The sequence below is a fragment of the Pristis pectinata genome, chromosome 11, assembly GCF_009764475.1.
Source record: "Pristis pectinata isolate sPriPec2 chromosome 11, sPriPec2.1.pri, whole genome shotgun sequence".
Taxonomy (NCBI): domain Eukaryota; kingdom Metazoa; phylum Chordata; class Chondrichthyes; order Rhinopristiformes; family Pristidae; genus Pristis; species Pristis pectinata.
This window is the reverse complement of record NC_067415.1, coordinates 35,346,614-35,374,296: the sequence shown is the minus strand read 5'-3', so window position 1 is coordinate 35,374,296 and position 27,683 is coordinate 35,346,614. Positions and strand designations below refer to the sequence as shown.

General features: G+C 41.2%; 1 protein-coding gene across 1 annotated transcript in view; it reads left to right on the top strand.

The window, feature by feature from the left end:
* The window catches only part of LOC127575971 (E3 ubiquitin-protein ligase SH3RF3-like), a 243,699-nt gene that overhangs the window by 145,369 nt on the left and 70,647 nt on the right, over positions 1-27,683 (top strand). Inside the window, exons 4-5 of the mRNA XM_052026276.1 lie at positions 2,824-2,829; positions 22,956-23,231. Of these exons, the coding sequence (XP_051882236.1) occupies positions 2,824-2,829; positions 22,956-23,231 (282 nt within the window). The remainder of the gene's footprint in view (positions 1-2,823; positions 2,830-22,955; positions 23,232-27,683) is intronic.

Sequence of the window (27,683 nt, the reverse complement as noted above, 5' to 3'; positions counted from 1 at the left end):
GATTGTATACTTTTATGGCACTGAGTACAAGCCTATCCCCATTTTGGAGTTAGACTTCCCCTCAATTACTTAATTGAATGCTGTGAGAGTACTGAGGATACTGGATCTGTGACTCTGCAACTTTGCACAGCTTTTGGCAGGAAGGTTATGTAATTTTAGCAAATTGTTCCTGACAAGCAGACTTAGTGGGCATGAGTTGTATTTGGTTGAATTTGGGTTAGTGGGGCAGTAATGGGCAATGTACACTGAAGTTATTATAGTCTGTGGTACAAGTGGAATAGTTGCCAACGCTGTTTGTTGGGGAGGGGTGGCTGCTGATGAGCTCTTCTGGGAGGGGGTGGTTGATGACAATCTCGGCTGGATTGGACTGAGTGCTGATGCTTTCTGTTGATTGGCCTGGCCATCAGTGCACTCTGCTGGTGAACCTCTCAAATGTTAAAACTGAACACTACTTGGGCACCAGCACCAGTGAAAGCTGTAAAGCAGAAACACTGTGGAAGCGAAAGTGCATAGTCAGGGATGAGAAAAGATCTTTTAGCTCATCACCGCTGACCCTTCATGTACTGTGACATTATCAATACTGCATTAACACAAGCTTTGAAAACCCATATAGCGGAACATTAATAATTTACAACCAGTTGCCTCACAAAGTTGCATCAATTTCTGATTTTACCTGTGGCAGTGTGGGGAAGGTCCCGACAGACTTACTGCAGTTCCCTGGAGTGAGCGCGTGAGGAGAAAAAGAAGAGTGAACTCTGGATGCCCCTAGTGCATTTCAAGCAACATGGGTCAGAGAGCTGCAGAGTTTTATAGGTGTTCTTTGTTGAGCTCGATATGTGATACTGAGTGATAGCTCTGATTAGCAGAAACATGAAAACCTGATGTCAAATTAAAAAATATCTTGACACTGTTCAGCACATGGAAGGGGAACTGTATTGTTATGAAAGGAAGTAGCCTCTCCAGGATGTTCAGTTCCACCTTAGATTTATCAGGTGTTGTAGTTAAGAGGCTGTGTGCCATATGATTTGAAGGTCATTGCCATACAGCACAGTAACAGACCCTTTGGCTCACCATGTCCATGCCAACTATCAAGCACCCATCTGTACTAATTTTATTTTCCCTCTCGCATTCCATCAAGTTTACCACACTCCTCCCAATACCCAACTACACCAGGAGCAATTTACAATACCAAACAACCTTCCAATCTGCATGTCTTTGACATTTGGGAAGAAACCAGAGGACCCAAGGAAAACGTGATCACAGGAAGAGTGTGTAAACTCCACACATATAGCACCCAAGGTTGGGATCGAATCTAGGTTGCTGAAAGCAATAGATCTAACCACTGTGCCGCTCAGTTATCAACAGTATATTGACTAAGTTATCTTTGGGTGTGGAATTGAAAACAGAAAGCAGCTGTGATGATGTCAAAGTTATTACTATTATTAATAAGAAAATGTGTTAACTATGCATATTCATAGCATCTTAGCGCAGAAATGGTTACAAGGTGATTTTAATATGCAGCTGTGATAGAATTTGTGCACATTTAACATGAATGGATGTTGTTTGTCATTTTAATTTTCTTCCTACAGAGAAGCACATTTGCCTAGAAAATGAATCATGGCATCATGTTTTTGTCTGCCACATGATCTAATTTCAATGAAAAAATGTGTATGAAACTTAGTGTGGACAGTTTTGTGTTAAGTGTTAATAAAGGAAGGACCCTGAATATACTTTGTGATGGTCAACAAGGTGCATGATCCCCTGAGCCTCCACATTCCCCAAAACTCCCAACCTATGCCCCTGAACTTGCCTAATTTCTCTTCCTAATGCAAAGGTCAGTTCAGCAACATGGGAAGCCTTGGGCTTCATTCACTCCTGAATTGACAAGTCTGTGAACAACATGTACGCTGACACAAACCAACAGGCAGCAACTGTTTAGTGTAAATTTGCGGGTGCTGATTTCTCATGGTCACAAAGCCATTCCTTTTAAGTACTCATGGTGAATTTTATCAGACTTTTTTGTACTACTTCAGTTTCTCAGAGGTAGCCTCACAACCATATTGTACAGTTCCTGGCAAATTAAATTCCTCTGATTTCAGTTGCCTGAACTTTTACAATAAGACTTTGTTATATACATAAAGATGGAAAGAATTATAGCAATTTTTCCAGGGCCTGTAGCTTTAAGGGCACTGTAATCAATGGTATGAATATCAGAGGTGGTGTACAATGCATTGATATCACTATCTATCTCATTGAGTGCAATCTTCTGCCTGGCTGTGGATCTGAGGCCTCAGTCATTTGTTTGATGTCTGGTACCATCAAACTTGGAAGCATTGAGTTATCATCTTGGTCAATGACTAAAAGGCATTCTCCAACTGATTTTTGAAAACCAGTATCGCAGGGAGTCTGAAATCAGTTGATGTCCAATTGGAGTTCTGTAACTGAAGACCCCTTTAGCCAAATGTGTGCCATGAATGTCAATTATACAAATACTGCTTTAAAAAATGTTTGGAGTGTGTTATTACCTAGATGGGCAAAGGAAGAAAGGGGGAATGATCATTGATGCCTTGCGTCAATCCAGCTTGTGAAGTTTCTTTCTATATTAGAATTATAGAGCACTACAGCACAGAAACACACCTTTTGGCCTATCTAATCCATGCCAGCCTGGTTTCCTACCTGCACCCGGACCATAGCCCTCCATACCTCTCTCATCCATGCACTTATCCAAACTTCTCTTAAATGTAACAATTGAACCTGCATCTACCATTTCTGCTGGCAGCTCATTCCACACTCACACCACCCTCGGAGTGAAGTTGTTCCAAGGTTAAGGTTCCAAGGATCCAATATTATTCCAAAGTTCTAGTCATTATAGGTGGCACTCAGTATCTGTATTAAATCTCATATTTAACTCATAAATTGAGCTGACCTGACCTTTTAGGTCCCAATATGGACTTTGTTTCCTCATGGGAGCCTTTACCTGAAAAGTTGCAGATCTTCTTCCCCAGCATTGCTTCTTCCACTCCTTTTATCTGTGAAAATGAAGATGCTGTCGAAACACTAGAAACGGTGAATAAAAAAAATGTAGAAAAAAATTAAAGAAACAAATGGTCAGAAGTTAACATTTTACTCCCAATCATTGCCTTGAAAAGTCTCTGAGAAATAGCACATTTCCTTGTTTTTATAGTACTTTAATCATGTTTCCTGGAATCCCACTAAATTTATGCTGCATTTTGGTGTTTACATTCCGGTGTGGGCAGTAAGTGCTACAGGAAATTCAAATCTAAAATCTAGTTGGCAAGATTGTGGAGAGACTGACATAAATTTTGGCAAAAAGGGATGAGGGAAATTGAGGGCCCACATTTTGCTTTTTTGAATGGGACCCTTGTGCAACAACCTTATTAATTATTTCATTGAATGGCAATCTTGGATTGTTGATGTAAAGATAAACTGCTGGGGGCTAAGTTGCTGTACCATGCAATCAAACTGCACATTGGTGCCCAACTGCAGATCCTTGTGGGGATAACAAATAGCTCAGCAGCTGGTTGAAATTAATGTAATATGTATGTAAAGTCCAAGTTTAATTTGGTGATCTTCCTTAGAAACCTCACTTTGAATGGTTAGACTGCCAACTCCAGATCCCCCTCTCTCCTGTATCTCTGAATCGAGTCTGGTGCCATCACAATGTGTGACAACGATATGAATTTGATCTCAGGACATGTTGCAAAATATCATTATCATTTCCCATCTAACAGGATTTTAAATGTTGCCATGTTCAAAGAAAATGTTACCTAATAATAAATAAATGATGCAAGTCAAAACTATATATAAATACCATCTAATGTTATAACTTTAGGATGAATGCTAAAATAAACTGCAGATTTTGGAAATCTGAAATAAAGCAGAAAATGCTGGAAACATTCAACAGGTCGGGCAGCATTTGTGGAAAGAAAAACAGGGTTAAAGTTTCAGGTTGAAGACCCTTTGTCAGAACTGGGAAAGAGAAAAAATCAAGTTAGTTTTAAGTTACTGAGAAGGTGGAGAGTAGGAGATTCATTGGAATATCTATGACTGAGTGTAGGGTCACCATGGGGATACATTATAGAGGTCCTCCTGTCTGTGAGTTAATGGGGCAGTTAGAGGCTGATAATACAAAGAAGTATAAAATGTTGTGAAATTCAGGGTGGTAGGACATGTTAGAAGATCGGGCTGTGCGAATGGCGAGAGGTAAACTGAGCTGGTATCACAGATAGATGACTTACATCAGGAACTACCGCTTCTGACAGAGCCAGAGAGAGTGCGTTATTGAAGTTGTAGAATTCAACGTTGAATATGCAAGGCTGCAATGTGTTCAGATGGAAGATGAGTTGTTGTTCCTTGGCCTTGTGTTACAGCAGTATAGGAGGTCACAGACAGACGGGCCCAATGTAGGCTTTTACACTGTGTAATGATACATAATGAACTGGAAACCTCCAGGGAGCCATGTCCCTTCCTGGATATTCTCATCAAAAGCCAAAAGAACTCATGAAATTGTGCACAAGAAGGTTTACTTAAGGGGGTTTCTTGAAAGGTCACTGAACTTTCCTGCTACTATACTGAGAAAACTCTTTTTGGTTCTTAGGTTGGAAATCTGGGATATTATACTGCCCAGACTAGGTTGGTCTTGCCTCAGAGTAGCATGGATGTCTTGGTCCATGTGTTGCTAGGGATGGACAAGTTGGTTATTTAAAAAAACTATCCAAGCTGTATAGTCTCCTACATTGGTAGTTTAGTTCTGTCTAGTACTGGGAAATGGATGAGAGCTTCTTTACTAACTACATTTATTCTGGCAAATAGATCTCCACTTCACTTTATTAAGATAATGAATCCCAAAATGGCCATGGAATAAGCCAGATTTATCTTTGCTGGTCTCATACCAGTGCCGATTTGAATGCACGCTATTGTTTTGCCTCTGCCCTTGCTCCTCTACTTCTGCCCAGCCACTTCATAAACTATGTATTCCACCTCAATTGTTGCAGGATGAGGAGATACTGAATCTTCAGTCTTTTGAAACTGAGTTAATTTGCTGATAAATTGTAGCAATTGCATCCCTTGCCACACTTCAGCTAAGCTATAACTCAAACTCTGTTCATTCTCGTATGTATTCACAGTATGACGGATAATGTGAATATTCCACTGATTAATAGGAACTAATTAAGTATGCTCGTTTACGCTGTGAGCCAAATACATCTCTTTAATTATGGAGCGAATGAATTTCTGGTGCAATACCATAGGCAAATACTGTAAGCAATTTTCAGCACTTTAATGAAAACAAAGTACAAAATCTAAATTTATTTATTGACTGAGTAAATATCAATCCACTTGTATATCTATACTGAGGTAGAAATGGGTAAATGTTTCATATATTTTATGGATCTATTTAAATTAATTATTGCCCATACCACATGCTGCCCCTCTGTAACTCCTCAGAACTCTTGGAAAAACAGTGGAAATGGCAACTATTCATACTGTCTCTTTGTGGTTATATTGGAAAAAGGAGGGATGTTGGTCCAACCCTGTGAAAATCCTCTTCCCAATTATTCCCATCCTCAGCCCCATCCCATTTCTTTTTAAGATCAATCTGAACTGCAGATTTCTGAAATCAGGTTGAATTGGATTACTTTGGAAATCACACATGGTCCCAATTTGAATTTCTTTAGATTACATTTAGAAACTAAATTTCCTCTAGATAATAAAAAAAAATCCACACCATTTACTTGGTCAGAGTTTCTCCTCCTTCAGCTACCATTCTCAAAATATTCTGATGAATCAATACTGAGACTTTCCAGAAATCGACCCTGTGCCTGTTTAGCCAGTAAATGGCTTAGTGGTAACAGTACATTCCAAATCCATCATATGTCTGCTAATTCTTCTTACCTGTAATCACTGGAATATTTATGGTGACGTTAACATGTCCTTAGCAGCCCAATAAGTGCTGTGTTCTGGAGATAATCGGACTATCTCAGACTGTAGTTATATTTCCAACCACAAATTTGACTGTTTTCCGGATATTTATTGTTATTTGGTCTAATGCAATATACTAAAAAAAAGTCGATTGATGTGAAAGATTTTTCTTAATGTCTGAACTTAATTGTGACTTTTTAATTTTTTTGGTCAAATCTTCTATTTAAAATTTGGGATTTAAGTTAAATGGGCTTTTTTTTTACATTATTATCCCAATCTTCTTCTCCAATTAAAACACATTTATTTCTGTGAATCCAAGCTTAGAGCCATAAGTTTGGAGTCATCCTTGGCATATTTTTTATTAATCTTTCCAACACACTAATAACCTTCTGCCATAATTTGGATATCATTCTGAAAATGATATCCAAATGTATGTTTATCAAGTCATAGGAAGTAGAACTAATAAGATGCTGTTATGAATTTTGTTTTCTGTATGCAGATAGAAGATGGTGATATTTGAAACCACATTTGATAAATCAGTGTACATTGATGCTTAGCTATCCAGTGTATTGCTTGTATCTTTAACAGTGTGTTGTATAGCCACAAAGTTTCTGGGGTGGGACCTGTTCACAACTAGAGCTGCTCACCCTGCTGTGTTACCACAAGGCCCGCAGCTAGAGAGTTTAAAAGAGGCAAGTCTCGGTGCTTGTAAGTTTCATTTTCCAGGAGTTGGGACTTGGAGCATGAGTGGGAGAGTTTAAAAGAGGTCTCATTAATTGGCTAATTAGCTAATTAACAGCAGCCAATAAAAAGGTAAGGTCAAGTGGAGTGGCCATTGTGAGAATGGCCACCATAAGAGTGGAGTGCTGAGGCTTTGGCTGAAGAGACTCTGGTGAGGATCAGGGAAGGTTTTATTTTTCCTGTTCATCCTTAGTACTTGTCTCATTGTAGGCAGGATGGCAATCAGAACAGTGGAATGCTCCTCCTGCAGGATGTGGGAAGTCAAGGAACCTCATGGTGTCCCTAATGACTACATCTTCAGGAAGTGCACCCAGCTGCAGCTCCTGACAAACCGGATCAAGGAACTGGAGCTGGAGTTGGATGTGCTCAGGATCATCCTGGTACTTTTACAGAGGTGGTCACACCTAAGGTGCAGGCTTCAGATAGATGGGTGACCACCAGGAAAATTAAGGGGAGTATGCAGACAGCAGGGCTCCCCTGTGACCATTCCCCTCACTAACAGATATACCTCTTTGGATACCATTGAGGGGGATGATCTTTCAGGGACAAGCAGCAGCAGTCAGGTCTCTGGCATTGTGACTGGCTCTGAGGCTCACAGGGAAAGGGTGCAGTCAGACAGGGTGACAATGATAGGAGACTCGATAGTGAGGGCGGCGGACAGGAGATTCTATGGCAGCAGAAGAGGTGCCAGCTTGATGTGTTGCCTCTCAGGTGCCAGGGTCAAGGATGTCTCTGAGCAGCTGTAGAACATTCTCAACAGGGAGGGCGAACAGCCAGACGTTGTTGTACAAATGACATAGGTAGAACAAGGGATGAGGTACTGCAAAATGAGTATAGGGTGTTAGGTAAGAAGTCAAGAAGCAGGACCTCGAAGGTAGTGATCTCAAGATCACTCCCAGTGCCACGTGCTAATGAGGTCAGAAATAGAAGGATAGGTCAGATGAATTGGTGGCTGAGGAGCTGGTGCAGGGGGCAGGGATTCAGATTCTTCGACCATTGGGATCTCATCTGGGGTAGAGCTGACCTGTGCAAGAGGGACAGGTTGCATTTGAACTGGAGAGGGACCAATATCCTGCAGGGAAATTGGCTACTGTTACATGGGAGGGTTTAAATGAGATTGGCAGGGGGATGGGACTCTGAGCAGGAGCAAGTCGTGGGATAAAGCAGGAGCCTGCGAGAGCAAGTTTAGCAATCAGGATAGCCAGGGGTACAGTAAAGGCAGGGAAAGGAATAATCAGTTAAACTGCATTTATTTCAATGAATGAGGCTTAACAGGTAAAGTGACAAACTCAGAGCGTGGATTGGCTCTGGGGACTGGAATGTTATAGCCATAACAGAAACACGGCTGAGAGAAGGGCAGGACTAGCAGCTCAGTGTTCCAGGATACAGATGCTGCAGGTGTGACAGAGGTACAGGTAAGCCAGGAGGGGGTGGACATAACAGCAATGCTTAGAGACGACATTCTTGGAGGATCATCCAGTGAGGCCATGTGGGTAGAACTTAGAAACAAGAAGGTGGGGGTGGGGGGGTCATTCTAGTGAGGCAGTATTATAGACCACCAACCCCCCCCCCCCCCCCCCCCCAATAGTCAGCAGGAACTTTAGGAGCAGGTGTGTAGAGAAATTCCTCATAGTTGTAAGAATAATAGGGTTGTATTGGGAGATTTTAATATCCCCAGTATCGACTGGGCCAGCAAGAGTGTTAAGGGCCAGGATGGGGTAAAGTTTGTGCAATGTGTCCAGGAAAGTTTTCTGAGTCAATACATAGAGGGCCCTACTGGGAAGGGTGCAACACTGGACCTCCTCTTAAGGAACCAGGCAGGGCAAGTAACTGAAGCAGTAGTCAGGGAGCACTTTGGTTCTAGTGACAATAATTCTATTAGTTTTAAGGTAGTGAGGGAAAAGGATAGGACAGGTCCACAGGTTATGGTCCTAAACTGGAGCAGGGCTAATTTTGGGGAATTGGGCAAGATCTAGCAGAGGTCGATTGGGAGAGCTTGTCTGAAGGGAAAGGAACGAATGGCAAGTGGGGGGCTTTTAAAAGTGTGATACTGAGAGTCCAGGGGCAGCATGTTCCTGTTGGGGTGAAGGGTAAACCTGGCAAGTTTAGGGAACCCTGGCTGACAAGAGATATTGAGGCTCTAGTCAAGAAAAAGACGGAAGCGTACATTGGGTTTAGGAGGTTGGGGACAAGAGAATCCCTTCATGACTATAAAAAGATTAAGAATACACTTAAGAGGAAATCAGGAGGGCAAAGAGAGGGTATGAGATGGATCTGGCAGGTAGGTTCAGGAAAATCCCAAGAGTTTCTGTAGCTATATTAAGAGTAAAAAGGTGGCTAGGATGAGAGTAGGTCCCCTTAGAGATCAGTAGGTCTGCTTATGTTTCGAGCCACAGGAGATGTGTGGGACTTTTAACAAATATTTCTCCTCTGTGTTTACTGTGGAGAAAATCATCGTTGCTCATTAGATAGTAGAAACAAGTGGAGATGTTTTGGAGAACATTCAGATCACCAGGGAAGAGGTATTTGCAGCCTTACAGTGCATTAAGGTGGATAAATCCCCAGGGCCTGACTGAGTACATCCTCGGATTTTGTGGGAGGCTAGAGAAGAAATTGCAGAGACCCTTGCGGAAATATTTGCTTCATTGTTAGCCACTGGTGAAGTTCCTGAAGACTGGAAGGTGGCTAATATCGTTCCATTGTTTAAGAAGGGTAGCAAGGACAAGCTAGGGAACTATAGGCCGGTCAGCCTGACATCAGTGGTGGGGAAGTTACTGGAGCGAATTCTGAGGGACAGGGTCTACCGGCATTTGGATAGACAGAGTCTGATTAGGAGGAGTCAGCATGGTTTTGTGTGTGGGAAGTCACGTTTGACAAGTCTTTTAGTTTTTTGAAGAGGTAGCCAAAAGGATAGATGAGGGTAGGGCGGTGGATGTTGTCTGTTTGGGCTTTAGCAAGGCCTTTGGCAAGGTCCCGCATGGCAGGCTGGTCTGGAATCCAGGGAGAGCTAGTTAGGTGGATTCAAAATTGGCTTGGAGGTAGGAAGCAAAGGCTGGTTGTTGAAGGTTGTTTCTTGGAATGGAGGCCAGTAATTAGTAGTGTGCCACAGGGGTCGGTGTAGGTACCCTTTTTTTCATTTTTTATATAAATGATTTGGATGTGAATGCGCAAGGATTGATCAGTAAGTTTGTAGATGACACAAAATTAGGAGGTGTTGTTGATAGTGAAGAAGGTTATTGTAGATTACAGGGGGACCTTGATCAGTTAGGGAAGTGGGCTGAGGAGTGGCAAATGGATTTCAATACAGATAAATGTGAGGTGATGCATTTTGGAAAGTCAAACCAGCATAGGACTTGTGCTGTGAATGGTAAGGCACTGGGGAATATAATGGAACAGAGGGACCTAGGAGTACAAATGCATAGTTCGTTGAAAGCGGAGGTACAGGTAGACAGGGTGGTGAAAAAGGCATTTAGCATGCTGGCCTTCATCAGTCAGGGCATTGAGTATATGAGTTGGGACATAATGTTGCAGTTGTATAAGTCATTGGTGAAGCTGCACATGGAGTACTGTGTACAGTTTTGGACACGTTCGTACAGGAAAGACGTGATTAAACTGGAAAGAGTGCAGAGAAGATTTACAAGGATGTTGCCAGGACTGGAGGGCATGAGTTATTGAGGTTGGCCAGGCTAGGCCTTTATTCCTTGGAATGTAGAAGAATGAGGGGTGACATTATAAAAGTGTTTAAAATTGTGAGAGGCATTGATAAGGTAGATGGTAACAGTCTTTTCCCCAGGGTAGGGAAGTCCAAAACTTGGGGGCATAGGTTTAGGGTGAGAGATGAAGATTTAAAAGGGACTTGAAAAGCAACTTTTTCTCACAGAGGGTGGTGAGTATATGGAATGAGCTGCCAGAGGAGGTGGTTGAGGCAGGTACAATAGTATCATTTAAGCAACATTTGGATAGGTACATGGAGGGGCGGGGCTTAGAGGGATATGGGCCGAACGCAGGAAATTGGGACTGGTCGGCCTGGACTGGTTGGGCTGAAGGGCCTGTATCCGTGCTGTATTGCTCTATGTTTTTATGACTGTCCAGAAACAGCAGTGTAAATTTGACGGCATCTTCATCCTGGTAGGATGATTAACATGATCTGTTCCAATGTTCACTAACTTGAAGTTATATGTGAATATAGCTACAGTGAGTCTGAGGCTTATGGAAAATGACATACACTAACCTAAGTTACTTTGGTTTGATATGTACACTTGCTGCAGAGTAAGATGTTAATCCTTGGAACTCAGCTGAGAGCATACATTTTTGTTCCTTACCTTATAAGGGCTGCGGAACAGGGTTGAGGGATGGAGCAGTTTCATGCTTTTGACTCTGTGTTCCTTCCCAACAGTAATTTTTAGGACCAGTCACAGGTGAAAGACAATTTTATTGACCATTGCACCACTTGGATTCCTAACAGCAAATGGTCACAGCATTAGGTAGAGTGTTAACATCAGAGATTCTGCATGTTGCAAGGTTAAAATCCCTGCCTAGAAAGGTAACTTGAAAATAAAGAATTTTCCTCAGTAATGAATGTACAGTCATAAAAGAATCATAACTTTTATTGCTGGTGAGTAGCCCTGGTGTGTGAACCAAGGAGTGTGGATTGTTACCACTTGGGGAGGCAGTTACCCAGGAATTGGTTCCAACAGGGCATTCTGACGAGAAATAAACCACATGAAAATAGGTAGCAGCAAAATAATTAATTTTATTTTATATGTTTGCAACTTTTTTGGAATCTGATGACTTTCAGTGTAATCCCTTAACTCAATCTGGAAGATATTTTGATATCTCTGAATGAAAATACCAAATTGGAGATATTGTTATTGCAGAGAAAGATAAGATATCTTTATTAGTCACATGTACATCGAAACACAATGAAATGCATCTTTTGCGTAGAGTGTTCTGGGGGCAGCCTGCAAGTGTCGGCATGCTTCCGGCGCCAACATAGCATGCTCACGACTTCCTAACCCGTATGTCTTTGGAATGTGAGAAGAAACTGGAGCACCCGGAGGAAACCCATGCAGACACGGGGAGAACATACAAACTCCTTACAGACAGTGGCTGGAATTTAACCGGGTTGCTGGCGATGTAATTGCATTACGCTAACTGCTGTTGAGAGGAAGTTATTCACATATCACTGGCAAAGGAATTTCAGGACAGAAATTTGAGATGGTGCAATTTGCAAGGAAGAATGAGAAGGCCGCATACTCCTCGGAGAAAATGAGGGGGAAACTTTTTTTTCTATCATTTGCACAGACACAGAACATAGTGACAGCTGTATGGCTTCTGAAATTCAACTACATTGACATTGTTAAAACCAAATTTCAGAAATGGAATATAACGTGGTCACTGATATATTGCCTGTTTAGCATGGAAGATAAATCTCTAAATAAGTTACAAGGGATCCAGGAGTACAGATACGTAAATCATTGGAAGTAGCAACAGAGGTTAATAAATTAATTTTAAAAAAGCAAATAAAGTACTCAAGCATTTCTAGAGAGAGCATTAGAAAACTGAAAAGTTGCATTATATTTGGATATAGCTTTAATTAGACCCTGTTTAGAGAAATCCTGGTCTCCTTATTATTAAAAGATATAGAGACACTAAGGAAGGAACAATGAAGAATTACAGTGGCTAAGTTTTATACACATTAGGGGAGAACATATAGGCTGGGACTGTATTCTTCACAAAGGGCAAGACAGAGTGGTGACCTGATGCTAGTTTTTAAGAATATGGAAGGATGGCCATAGAGAAGATGGGCCTGGTAATTCCATCTTTTTGTGGAGCAATGTGTTCTTTTAAATTACAAACTGCTGACAGGCAGAACATGAGTTAGCATGATGATTTGATGGCCAGCAATGACATTTTAAAATTTATTGTTCCACTGTGATCAGCTGGTGTTTCACAGCTCTAGTGACTCAGGTTCAGTCCTGACCACCAGCACTGTCTGTGTGGAGTTTGCACATTCTCACTATGACTGTGTACGTCGGTGTTCTGGTTTCCTTCCACATCCCAGATACATGCAGATTAATAAGTTAACTGGCCACTGCAGATTGCGATGGTAGCTGCGAAAAGATGGCATGGCCGGATGGTGGGGACCTTTGATGATAGATATTGCCTTCTTGAGGCAACGTCTCCTGTAGGTACTACCAATGATGGGGAGGGATGTGCCCGTAATGTATTGGGATTAGTGGAGGATTAGTGTAAATGGGTGCTTGGCAGTCGGTGCAGACAGTAGGCCAAAGTGTCTATTTCTGTGCTGTATGGCTTGATGACTAATGTCCTATTTAGTCTTGGCTGTACATGTGTTAAGAAGCTGAAGCTACCCCACCCTATTATCCTTCACCAGTGCCTTTTAAAGGTGATAGAGAAACCACTTCCATGTTAGTTGCTGGCTATTTTTTCCGAATATTGTTATACTCCTTTGGTGCTTTCCATGGTTGTTTCAAGTTTCAGAAGTCTATGAGAGTGGTGTTGCAAAGGCTGATATCAAGGTTTCTGCACAAAGTATTTGATCCCTGAGATGGGTGCTTTCATAGGTCTTCCTCTGTGTTTCAATCACAATAGCACTTAAAGAGCAGGTACCTCAAGGCCTATCTGCTGGCAACATTGCTCGTGTCTCCAGTGTGCAACACATGTTTACAAGATAAGTGTGCAATACTTACGATAGAGAGAACCATTGATGTGTTGAAACGACAGCTGCTTACCTGGATCACAGTGAAAGGAACTCTGCCACACTTGGCTGAGCAGGTCTTGATTAATGGTGATGCACAAACTTGTCATCAGGAGAGGCTAGCGACTGTTGCCAGCTATTAAACGAGAAGCAGCTGAGCAGGAGTACAAGCGGGAGTGGAGGACCAGAGAGAAAACGTGGAAAAAAGAGGAAATAGAAGAGGAGGAAGTAGCAGGGTGTTTGCAACCTAGGGAGCTTCATTCTGCACAGGGTGCAAGTGAAACACTAATTTGAGTAGAATACTAGTAACCCAACCACCCCCCCCTCCCCCATCCCTGAGACTCCCATACACCAAAATTTCCACATTCCTTATTTTCCTTCTGTCAAGGATCATCCTCTTAAACATGATCCAGAAGTAAAGATGGATACAAAATTACAATGCAGACCAGATTTATAAATGGAATTATTCTATTATGCAAATTAATGTAAATTATTCATACTGTTATACCTCTTAGTACCTGGCTTGACCTGTTCTAATGCTTCTACACAGTGTAATCTCATTATCTATCATACAAATGGTGAAAGGCTGCCGACTTTAAGTAGAGGAGATGGCACATGGACCTGAAGAATTACCTCAAGGTGCTCAGGGCCCAGAAGACCAAACTTCAGACTACATATTTTGGATTGGGTGTGTGGCTGGGTGAATGTGTCATTCTTGGAGAGGACAAACAGCTTTCTAATCCATGGAGCCACTGCCACTTCCCACTTCCACAATGTTGCTCCTGAACAGTTCTACCAATCTGTTACAGGACAGATGAATTGCCTTCAAGTCCCTTTTGAATACTGGAGTCTGCATTCCGATGATGGCAGGTTGAGTTTGCATGGCACCAAGCTAACCTTGTGTGACTACAATATGAGCTTCCATTGTTTTGTTCAGTGATTGGTGAAAACTGCTTGTGATTCAATGGAAACTGAGAAATTGGCCATTCGTAATAAGATCCATTTCTGTGCTGATTTAGTTGGCTGCTATTTCCATGCTTCAAGCTTTTCTAATTTTCTTTGCCAAGTTGGTCAAAATCCTTTCTGCTCCTTGACATTGAACACAGGTTTTCTGGCTAGCTTCTCAATTCACTGAGCATTTAATTGTGTTTACTCATAAGCCTTCTGCAAAGCAACAAAACTACCAATGCTGGAAATCTTAACATAAAAGCAGAAAATGATGGTAGACACAACTGATGAAGGGCCATTGACCTGAAATGTTAACACTGTTTCTCTCTCTGCCTGACCTCCTGAGTATCTTGAGCATTCTTTTTTGTTTTTTTTTTGTCCAGCCTTCTCATAGAATCATAGAATAATATAGCATGGAGGCAGGCCCTTTGGCCCAACTCGTCCATGCCAACTGTATTGCCCACCAAGCTAGTCGCATTTGGCTCACAACCCTCTAAACCTCTCCTATCTGTGTACTTATCCAAATCTCTTTTGAATATTGTTATTGTACCTGCCTCAACCACTTTCTCTGGTAGCTCATTCCATATACTGACCACCCTCTGCTTGAAAAAGTTGCCCCTCAGGTTCCTATTAAATCTCTCCCCTCTCACCTTAAACCTATGCCCTCTAGTTCTTGATTCCCCAACCCTGGGAAAAAGACTGTGTACATTCACCCTATCTATGCCCTTCATGATTTTATACACCTCTATAAGGTCACCCCTCATTCCCCTATGCTCCAAGGAATATTGTCCTAGAGTGACGAAACTCTCCCTATAACTCAGGCCCTTGAGTCCTGACAGCATTCTCATAAGTCTTCTCTGCACTCTGTCCTGTTTAATGCCGTCTTTCTTATAACAGGGCGACCAAAATTGCGCACAATACTCCAAGTGTGATCTAACCAATGTCTTGTAAAAATGCAGCATGACATACTAACTCCTATACTCCCTGACCGATGAAGGCCAGCATGCCAAATGCTGCCTTCATCAGCCTGTCTGCCTTCTGCTGCCTGCCCCATCAAAATCCTCATCTGAGTCTCCACAGGAGAATTGTGGGCAATCTCACTCTCTGCACAATTGCCTTCCCTCCTGGGTGAACAGCTCTGGTAAAGGATCATTGAACTGAAACTTCAACTCAATTTCTCTCTAAACAAATGTTGCTTAATCTGCTGAGTATACCTAACAATTTTTATTTTTATTTGAAATATCCAGCATGCATAGCTTTTTCCAGAGAGTTCCTGAACACACTACTCCAGAAAGTACTTCACTAAGGCTTTATCCAATTAAAGGGTTGATCTTTCTCTTTTGTTCTAACACTCTTCAAATAAAGACCTTTTTTTTTGCTTAAAACATATATTTGTGCACTAACCTTTAGTGATTTATGTTTATGAACACTCAAATTGTTTCATTCTTCTGCAACTCCTAATCAGTCACCATTTAGAAATTATTCCAGTTTATTTTTTCTCAGATCTGGTGGATAATCTAGAAGTCACTGCCAAGTGCAGCATTTATTGCCCACCCAAATTGTTGTTGACCCACTGCCTTCAACTGCTGCAGCCCTTCTGGTGAAGGTATTCCTGCAGTGCTATTATGCAAGGGGGTTCCAGGATTTGGATAAAGCTGTGATGAAGGACTGGCAACATGTTTCTAAGTCAGGAAGGTGTGCAACTGGGAGAGGAATCTGCAGAATGTGATCTTCCCCTTCTCTTGTTGCCCTTGTTCTCCTGAGTGCTGGAGGTCACAGGTTTGGGATGTGCTGCCAGAGTAGCTGAGGCAAGTATGTGTTTTAGATAGTACACGCTGCAGCTACTATGCATCAGTGGTGGAAGGAATGTATGTTTAGGGTGATTAATAAATTGCCAATCAAGTGGGCTTCTTAGTTCTGAAATTGTTGAAGCTGCATTCATCTGGACATGTGGAGAGTATACCATTACGTGCCTGATGTTCGATTTCGGAGAGAGATTTAGTAAAGAAGTGGGGAAGTGAGAGGCATTGTGTGAGTTGCAAGAGGAGGGATGTATCCAGAGAGGAAGATAATGGTCAGTAGTAAGAGAACAGTAGGAAATTAAGAAATACAGCCAGTCAAATAGGACAGAATGAGAGATGCAAAGATCTGGGATACATGACTTGCATCAACATCATGAGATCTAAGAGTACCGTAAATATCTCACTGCTCAACTTGTAACTTAAGCCTTTATATCAACCTGATGCAGCATCTCAACCCAAAATAACCATTCTCTTCCTCCACTGAAGCTTCCTGACCTGTTAAGTTCCTCCAGCAGTTTGCTTTTTGCTCCAGAACAGTAATAGTCTGTGATAGCCCACTGCTTGGGAAGTATGTAGTGCTCATCGACTTTGGCCATGCCTAAACTTTGTTTAAGTTTCCGTATTCGAGTAGCTTGACAAGGCCACAAATATAAGAGAATCTTTCTCAACCCAGGATAGAGAATCAATAAATATTAGTGAAATATTCAGGAGAATATGATAAAAATGTATTACATCAGCTTGGAGTTAATTAAATGAAGAGTTAGAGCACACCCTATGTCACCATTTTGACACAGTATGGCGAGTGGAATAATTAACGCTGCAGGCAATTTTTTGATGATTTCTGAAATATAAATTTTCATAATTTTTTTACAGTTTTTTCAGATGGGAGTGTCATACTTTGATATTATAGTGACAATAAGTGATAGCTATGAATAATCCTTGAGGATTTTTAGTGTTTAAGAGAAAATCTGCAAGTTAATCCTTTTTCAGAATGTAGAATGTTAAAAATGTACAGCAAGTTGATTTCCTGGTAAAGGTCAGGACTGCAAAATCCAACCCATTGTTTGAGCTATCCAGGTGCATTCTGGTTCTAGTATGTCAACTATGTATGTTGTTCATGTTTTTAATTCAAGACATATCTTTCAGCACATTGGTAAGAGTGTTATCTGGACATAGGATGCTGATTATCATATGATGAGAACATGTGATTATGATATTATCTGACACAGTGATACTGATTTGACACCAGTACTTCCAAATTAGACTCCATGGTCCATCTAATCTCATGGTTGAACAGGTGTTCAGCAGCAGGAAGGACCTGAGCAATGGAATGTAAAGGGATGATTTATTACTTACAGGTTAGTTGCTGATTGATTTTTATTGGTTGTTTGTACAGTTTTAAGGGTTTGGGTCTTTCTAGAGTTGTTTAAAGTTGTCAAGAGTCTACAGGAAGTAATGTGTCATTGGTGAGGGCCTTTGTCTTCATGCTTCTGCACTAAGCAGCTGCTCTCTGACTTGGAGCTTCAGTAAGCATTTCCCTTGCAGTGTAGCTTGACTGTGAGAATGAGTATTGGGCATGTAGAGCAGAGAAAGCTGCTGAAAGAGGAGGAGGGAACACTCAGCAGAAGGCTACATCTACCTAAATTTTTAGGGCGCAATTTTCTTACACTGGTCTTCAAGATTTCAGGTATCAGAAATGACATCTACATTAAAGATCTCACATTGCTTCAACCACATCTCTAACCATGGAATTGGCAGACACCCAACTTGCCAATCAATGTCAAAGTAACCTTTAGTGTTGTGCCTTCTAAATGCTTATGTTTATATATCTTCCACATCTTGCAGTGTGCCATCCATAGGGGGTATCAAAGGTGCTCTCTAGTCAAAGGGAGATGATTACATTTAATTCCCTGTGAAACAGAGCAAGCATGCAGCTTCACAAGGATTGCTGGCTCACCGCATATCCATCAGTTTGTAGACTCTACCTGTCAATTCAGAGAGTTGATTCAGTTGATTGTCAATTCAGCTGAATCCAGAAGGGGTTCCGTTCCCTCAGTATCCAGTTGGTTTATAACCATACATACCAAATCATCCTGGTCAGTCTCTGGTATCCTGACAGCAGTCATGATGCATTCAAACAATAAATAAAAGCATGACTACTGGGCATAAGAACTATTGGCTAACACTGAGGCTCCTGATTACACTGCCCAACCCACACTGTCATGTACAACACTCATACAACCAACAACATGCTGCCATGCAAAATGTGATGGGGCAGATCACTGGCGCACTGAAATGTGCCTGGACTGCAGTACTCAACAGGGCAAATCTCAGGACATGCTTATACACTATATACTGTATATATTTCTTAGCTTCACCTTGTCTTTCTTGGTGGTAGAGGATGCAAGTTTTGGAGCAGTGGTTGAATTAGCAGTGTATATTGTAGATGGCATGTAGACACAGCAATGTGTGTCAGTAATAGAAGGAATGAATGTTTAGGATGGTTGATGGAGTTCCAATCAAGTGAGTTGTTTTGTCCTAGATGGAGTAGAACTTCTTGAGAGTTGTTGGCCCTGCACTTATCCTGACAAGTTGACAGCTTTCCATCGCACTCCTTTCTTGTGCCTCATAGATGGTGGAAAGGACTTGGGATGTCAAGGGCTGAGTCACGTGCTGCAGGATACCCAGCCTCTGACCTGCACTTATGGCCACTGTATTTATTTGGTTGGTCCATCTGAGTTTCCGATCAATTGTGTCTCCCAGATTATTGATGGTTGGGGGACTTTGCAATGATAATGGCATTGAATATCAAGGTTAGGTGCTTAGAATCTCGCCTGTTGCAGGTGGTCAATACCCAGCACTTCTGTGGCGTGAATGTTTACCATTTATAAACTCGTGCCTGAATGTTATCTTGATCTTGCTGCATGCAGGCATTGACTACTTCATTTGCTGAGGAGTTGCAAATGGAATTGAATATTGTGCTATCATCAGCAAACATCCTTATTTCAGTCTTATGATTCAAGGAAGATGATTGGTCCTGTAGTGGGGCTGTAATGATTGATTTCTGACGACTACAAGCACTTCCTTTTGTGTGAGTTATGACTCCAACCACCTGGAGTTTTTTCCCTTTTTATGCCCATTGACTTCAGTTTTAGAGAGCAGCTTGATACCAAACTCAGTCAAATCCTGCCCCATGGGCACAGATAAGAGTGGCAGAGGTGGAATTACAAATAAAAATGGAAAATTCCTGAAACAATCAGTAGGTGAAGCAGCACCTATGGAAAGTGTTACATACCAGCAACAATAGAAACACAACAAGCCATGTATAAGTGTTAGAATCTATTTATTAATAACTACATGTAATAATAAGACAAATAAAAACATTATATATTAAACATTAACCTCCAAAAATAAACTCGAAGTGTGTGTGTGGCAAATTCCCAAACCCCAAGTCTAGGAATAGTTCTCAAAGTTCAGTTCAGCAAGTCACAAGGTTGAATGATGAGTAAAGGCCTTTGAAAACTACAGTAGATTGTAGGGAGAATGTAGAGAGTAAATTTAAGAAATCCATAAGTTCCACAATGGAACCCATATGACACCTCAGTCACCGATGATCTCCATTGCTTTGTTCCGAAGTATGTGCCACACCGAGGGTACTCGATTCATGGCCGACAAAGTGGACTCCACAGATTGCTCCAAAAATCCATACATGGATTGTATAGTGACAGTCACAATTATTGTTCTTCATCCATAGATACAGAGACCGGCAGTCAGTCCCCATCTCTCCCCATCTCTCTGTGCAACTGCCAGTACGCTCCAGTTATAGTCTTTTTTCACTTGCAGTAGTCAGATAACACCACACACACACACACACACCCACCCACCCACCCACCCCTGTCCAGGTGCCTTAAAGGGACACTCACCAAGTAGCAACCTGGCTCGTAACAAAAGAGAAAACATCAACACTTCAGATCAAAGCAATTAGCAACTCAACAGAATAGTTGGCATGGGCAGCACACCACTGTCCTGGCAACCAACAGGCAGCATGAAGTAGGTATATCTTGTCATGAAATTCTGACCATCGTGAATACCTAATATTGACGTCCTATCATAGAGTCATTTATTGGTCCAGGGTGGGATCTAGTTCGTAATTATCAGAGAAAATCCTGCATATTATGTGACCACCCACCCAGTAACAGATGCTTATTATTCAAACAGGTTGCCTATCAATGTTTTCATTGCTCAGTTGGCCTGCTGCTACCTCGTTGTTACTTATCTAAGAAATAGGAGCAGGAGCAGACCATTCAGCCCCTCATGTCTAAACTGCCATTCAATAAGGTCATGGTTGATCTTTTACCTCTGCACCATCTGCCTGTACCATACTCAAAGTTCCTGATTCCCTAAATAGCCAAACATCTATTGATCTTTGTATATTGAATATACTCAGCAACTGAGCCTCTACTGTCCTCTTGGGTACCTTGTGAGTGAAGAAATGTCTTCTCATCTCTGTCTGAATAGTTGGCAGCTTAATTTAAGACTGTAACCTCTGGTTCTGGACACCTCAGCAAAGGGAAACATCATCTCTGCATCAACCATGTATGTTTCAATGAATTTGCCTATCATTCCATGATATCAAATCGCTTTCAATTGCTCATTTTGAGTTAATTAGAAATGTGATAGTAACTCATCATGTGGAGCCTAATTTCAGCTGTTTCCAATATTGTTGCTCTATGGATATTGGATGTGCAGTGTGGCACCTCAGACCATGCTTTAAGATACCTTTAAAAGGCATGATGTGCCAACTGCAAGATTTTTAATTATGTAGGTGATAGTATTTGTGCATAAAAAGTTAATTATCAGTCTGTCAAAATTCTAAATTCAGTTATTACAGTTTTTAAAGTGTATTTCAGCATACATACTACTAGATGCAGTAAATGCACTCTCAGGGTTACAATTGTTGGAAAAGAAAAGGTTGTGTGCTCAGTAGTGGTGTCTGTGGTTTGAGGTTCAGCTGGTTTTAACTGTGACTGTGCTGCTGGGAAATTGTGGCATGCAGCCAGTACATGCAGCAATTGAACCATGACTATCTAAAGCAAAATGACTAGAAATTTTTTGCCCAAATTCTATGGTACAAGTGACAGCAGCAATGAGGGCAGAGTTCCAGCTTTAACAAGATAAATTGGGTGTTTTGGATGCAACTTACCACTTTTGTGGTTTACATAATTCAGCAATACTATTTGCAACCTTGTTTGTCATTTAAAGGAACACTGCTGACTAGTGCATGCTGCTCAATAACCACCCATTCATTCTGCTGAAACATAGTGGGTGACTTTTCTTACATTTAGCAGGTCAAATGCTCCTGAACTGACAGCCCCAGTAGTCACATTGATGAGAGCTATCTACCACTGGAGAAATTAATATGGTGATGATTGGCCATTTAGGGTGGGTTGAGACCCTCACCCCAGGAGGAGACGTGTGCTTATTGACATAGTTCTTCAGAAACTCCGTATCCTGTCTAGACCTCCTCTGAATATCATCTTAGGCTCAACTTTTCAAAGACAGTCACGCTGAGCTACGTGACCTTCTCAAGGAAAACCTCGGGCCATACTCTCATGTCCCAAACTGCTATCTCTGTCAATGTCACGATCTGTTGTAGATCTCTGCCACGTATCATAACTTGCTGCTCACCATTCAATTAGAATGGTCACACGGGCATTCAGCTTGCAGTGGATGCCTATTTACTTTAATTTCAGTGAGGGAGAAGTGATGTCAAGAAATGGCGGCTTCCCAAGAGAGCAGGCAGCCATTGCCTATAGGAGTTCCATTCAATGAGCACTGACTGTCCATCCCAAGAAATGGTCCCACTCGCACAACAGCCAGATCACTATGGATCTTCAGAAGCTCTTTCCCACGGCCAGTGCTGTGTTTCCTGGCAGTACCCACAGTGCATTCGTCATTAGGGAATGTGAACTGCCAGACATATCCAGAGGACAGTACCGCTCAGAAGGATGAATTCTGTGGGACAAGAGTCACTTTCTCCTTCCCTGGCTCCTCCCTCCTGCAAAGCTATAGAGTACCACTAGAATGACAGACAGATGAGCACCAGATTCATTGTGGAGGACACCATAGACATCCTCAGAACGTGATTCTGATGTCTTCATAAACTCCACACACAGACATGAAAATCTCATCATCATGCACCATGCATAAAATAGCCATGTGTAGGCAGCAGGTCCCAGAGTGAGGAGCCCCAGAGAATGAAGGAGTTAGAGGATGAGACATAGAGGAACATGGGCCAGCAGTTTCCTTTGTTCAGGTGTTGCCTCAGTTTGGAGGGATTGGCAGTGGTTAGATTACACATCTAGGAACCGTGCCACACAGGCATTGAAGAATCAAGTGAGCTACAATTATCAATGAATAGCAATTGCTTCTTTGACAAAACATTGTAATAATGGAATCTAATTTCCTTCATGTGCTCTGCTGAACTGGAGCCAAGCAACCTCCACAAGAGATTTCTTTCTCTGGTCTCTGATACTCATGGTGGTATAATTTGAAAATGTTGATTTTACTGGAGATTCAGGTTACTTAATATCTTTGAGAGGAGATCATGTATTTATTGCCATGGAAAACTCTAACTCTAAGCATCAATGAATTAGATTCCAGTAAATCCAGCTGAAAATAAGTGTTTTTAGAAAAATAAAAATGAATATTACTTTTTGTGGAGTTGGGAGTTATCAGTACAGAGCATTAAACTCCATTCAGCACTGTAGTTGACATGAAGTGTTCTGTTCTTTGTGTTTCAGAGCATTCCACAGTTACCATGTGCAAAGGCACTCTACAACTACGAAGGGAAGGAACCTGGTGATCTAAGGTTCTGCAAAGGTGACCTCATCATTCTACGACGCAAGGTGGATGAGAACTGGTATCATGGCGAGCTGAATGGTACCCATGGCTTCTTCCCAGCTAGTTATATTCAGTGTATCAAGCCGCTTCCACAGCCGCCTCCTCAGGGCAAAGCACTTTATGACTTTGAAGTAAAGGATAAAGAACAAGATAAAGATTGTTTGACTTTCTCCAAGGTAAAATTATTATTTAACAGATGTGCAAAATATTTGTTTGTACTTGGAGATATGTTACTTTTATTGAGCTTTTACTTACTGGACTTCCAGGCAACTCCAGCTTCTGGGAATTTTGAAGAGTGTAAGAAACAAACATTTTTAGCAAAATAACAATGGTATCATACTGTTTCTGCAGGTGTATGGATTCCTTCAAAAGCTAGCTAGAGTGCTTGCTCTCCAGGGCTAATAGTTACCCAAACAAAGATTAACAAGTATTAATCAACCGGTATACCATTCCATCTTATATGACCTACTTACTAACTTGCATTCCCAAGCCAATTTTATAATTGATATCAGTGGGGGCAGAGTGTAAGGTATCCAAGTTTACCGATGACAGGAAAATAGATGGATGTCATGTTACGATGAAGATATTAGACTCTGAAACCGGATGTAGATAGGTTGAGTCAGTGGGCAAATACTTGGTAAATAGAGTTTAATGTGGGGAAATGTGAAGCACTTTGGTAAGAGGAATCTAAAGTGAGACAATTATCTAAATGAAGAAAGATTGCATATGAGTGTAGTGCAGAGGATCTAGATGTTCTTGTGCACAAATCACAAACCATTAGCAAGCAGGTGCAGCACGTGGTTAGGAAGTCAAATGGCATACTGGCCTTAATTGCAGGAGGTTTGGAGTTTAGAAAGAGAGAAGTGCTGTTACAATTGTACAGGATACTGATGAGGCCACTGTGTACAACTTTTGATCCCCTTATTTAAGAAAGGATGCATGGCATTGGAGGCAAACCAAAAGAAATTCGCTAGGCTAATTCCTAGGATGAAAGGGTTATCTTTTCATGATTGGCTAAAGAAATTAGATCTATATTCTTTGGAGTTTGGAAGAACAAGGGGTAATCTTATTGAAACATGAGATCCTTCGGGGTGATGGCGAGATGGTTCCACTTGTGGGAGAATTTGAATGAAGGGACATAGTTACAAGTTTAGCGGGTGGTCATTTAAAACTGAGGTACATAGGAACTTCTTGCAGAAGCTAGTGTATCTCTGGAATTCTCAACCCCAGAGGGCTATGGAGGCTGGAGCATTGGGGATATTTAAAGAGGGTAGTGGTGAAGGGTTGCTTTTCTGACTGGAAGTCTGTAACCAGTGGTGTACCAGCGATCGGTGCTGTATCATCTGTTGTTTGCTACAAGAAGAATGTGGTAGCACTGAGGAAAGTGCAGAAGACATGCATCAGGATGTTGCCTGGAATGATGGCTGTAGTTATTAGGAGAGATTGGATAGGTTGGTTCTCACTGGAGTGATGGAGATTGAGGGGTGACTTTATAGAAGTTTATAAGATTGAGGGGCATAGATAGGGCAGGTAAGTAGAGGGCACAGGTTTTAGGTGAGGGGGAGAAATTTAAAAGAGATCTGAGGGGCAAGTTTATCCACATAGAGGGTGATGGGTATATGGAATGAGCTGCCAGAGGAACTGATAGAGGCAGGGACAATTACAGTGTTTAAAAGGCATTTGGACAGGTACTTGGAGAGGAAAGTTGTAAAGGGATACAGGCCTAATGCAGGCAATTGGGATTAATGTAGATAGGCATCGCAATTGGCATGAACAAGTTGGGTTGAAGGGTCTGTATCTGTGCTCTAGGACTAGGAAGAAGATACGTTTTTGAAAGATCAGAGAATTAAAGGCTATGGGGAACTGACACAGAAGAGGAGATGACACCTGGGGCAGATTAGCCATGACCATATTGAATGGCAGGATAGGCTTGAGGAGCCAAATAGCCAATTCCTCCTCCTATTTTCTAATGTTCTTTACCAGCTAAGACAAACCTTCATCTAATATCAGGTGAATCTGCAAGAAGAAAATTCAAACAATGTAAACTTCATATAACTAGTTATATGTAAGATATGCAAGATGTGTCCTTCAATGTAAACTGAATTTTGAACACAGCTTCATCACACAGTGCAGGCTTTGAATGCAACATCACCTTATGCTATATTGAGCACAGTGTTTTAGCAAATGATGGAAATTGGGCAACCACAGGCCCAATGTGGCCAACAAATGGAAATTTAATGTATAGGTTGTCATACATGGCAAAATGTGAATGGCTAATTGATCTTCTAAGATGTCATCGGTATCTGAACAAATTACTGAGTTAAAAATTTATTTTAAATTATTTCAAAATATCTTAAGTTTCTCATTATTTTCTCCATATCTTGAGATGCGAGGAAACCTTCAGTTCCACCCACCAATCCAGTCTGGTGTTGAGATCACACTCCATACTTTTGGTTAATGCTCCTTTGGATGTTCAATTATTTAGACAATTCCCTTTCCACCCAAGTTTTATCATTTTGTTAAAACTTTTATGCTTGCACCTGGGATCAATTTATAATATCGTTATCACTTCTTACACATTTAACATTTACATATTATCAACAATCTTAAAGCAGTGTTGGCTTGAAGACGTACTCAAGCCAGATGCTGGGCAAATTAGGTAGAAACTGGCTATTGGCTGTTTGGAAATAAATTATGAAGATTACATACTTCTTATTTAAAGGTCCTAAATTGGCATTTGATTCCACCATCTACTTGTTTTACTTTAGTGTTCCCCATCTCTATAGGTATGCATCTCTAATGGGTAGCAGTCCATTGTCTGCTTCTGAATGGCTACAACATGTGTCACTCATTTGTCACTCACTCTGTCCAAACTGATTTTTTTAAACATATTTCCCTAATGCTGATCAAAAAGTAAAGAACTGTAGGTGCCCAAAATTTGCTTAATGGAAAAAGAGGAATTAAATTATAAAAATAAATGGTTTAGTTCCTATTGTAAATTTGGATCATTAGAAATAAATTAGATCCATTTCCAAAAGTGACTCTCTGTTGAATTTGGTTCAATTAAGCGCAGAATTCCTTTTATTGGAAAAGACTGATGAGGAAATGTCATCAGGTCCAACCCAGTTTCCCAGCTATCTACTAGTGGAGAAGAAAAAATAAAACAGGAATTGCTATTAATTTAGGGGATTTTCAAGATCAATCTGGCTTTTTTCCAGGAGACAACAGTAGAATCTGGATGTAATAAATCACAACTATTTCAATTATACTGGACAGTTTGCTCTTTGTGTCCGGTGTCAATTTTAACTCCACCCAACCCAAACCTCTCAAAACAGGAGTTGATGTGGGCAAGACAATAAATATGGCAGACACCTGATGCAGTCCCAACCTCTGCTATTGCAGTTTACCTCAGAACAAACTCTGGAGGGCCACCACCTACCTCATGCAGGTGGGAACCTGCTTTATATGGATGGGATTATTGTTGCTGTGAGCCCATTTTAATCATGGATTCTGGAGGCCTGCCTAGTGCCAACACTGAAAACTCTGTCATGGTGGGATTCATAAAGTGCCTAAAAGAAGCTAAAGTAATGTAAACATTTTGTTATTCTGTTGTACCCTTGTGTACTCCCCAGAGTCCATGAGGTCTACCTGGTGCTCGCCAGTTTCAGTCTTTTTTCTCCCCCCCAGGTGTTGAATAAAGTTACCTCCCCAGCACTAACTTGTTGCCCCTAAAACTGCTTAGGTTCCAGACCAAATTTCTTCTATTGTTCTGATATTGAGCTAAGGTCTGTGTTTCATACTCCTGCACTGGACTTGTCCATTCTGGAGGTGCCCTGAGTTAAGACTGACCCAGTTGGTTTGTGCTCAAATCTTGTGGCAATACTACTTCAACTTTATGATCTTGCTGTGTGAAAGTGGTGACTTGTCACTGAATAGTTAAGGCCCTCAATGCAGAAAACTAGCACAAGGCAATTAAGAACAAGGCACAAGGCAAATAAGAACGTAGTGCTTAGATGACATTAGTTTAAGAGCGTAAAGATAAAGAAAGAATGATGTAGGGAGGTGTGGAGCTCCACTGTTCTGAAGCCCTGGGAAACGCTGAAGACAAGGGTTAAGTCTTGATTCTAACACAGTAAGAATGCAGGAAGGACAAATGTTTGTAGGGTGGCAATTTGTCATTAAAAAAGCAACAAGAGGAAGGCCCACATAAACAATAAAAGAATTAGTGCTGATAGAGTGTGGAGAAACAAGAAGGGTTACAATACATTATTTTAAAATGTGAGAAAGAATACTTACCATACACAAAGTGACAGGCATATGGCTACCTGGAGAACATTGATTTCATAGATGGGCTTGTATATAATACAGCTAAAAGTTGTGGAAAGAGAAATAACTTTCGAGTTTAACAAAGGAAACCAAGGTTTTGGGCGCAGCTCTAGAAATGGGAAAAATATTTATGGGTGATCAGGTGTCATTATATAGGTAAGAATGCCAATAAATTAAAATCTAAAGGTATTACTTTCAAAGATGATATTGATTGTAGAAGTGAGAGACATGGACTGAAAAATTCTTGTGCAGTTAATCACACCAGTTTGTGCAAGGCCCTGGTTTTCTAACACGTAGGAGGC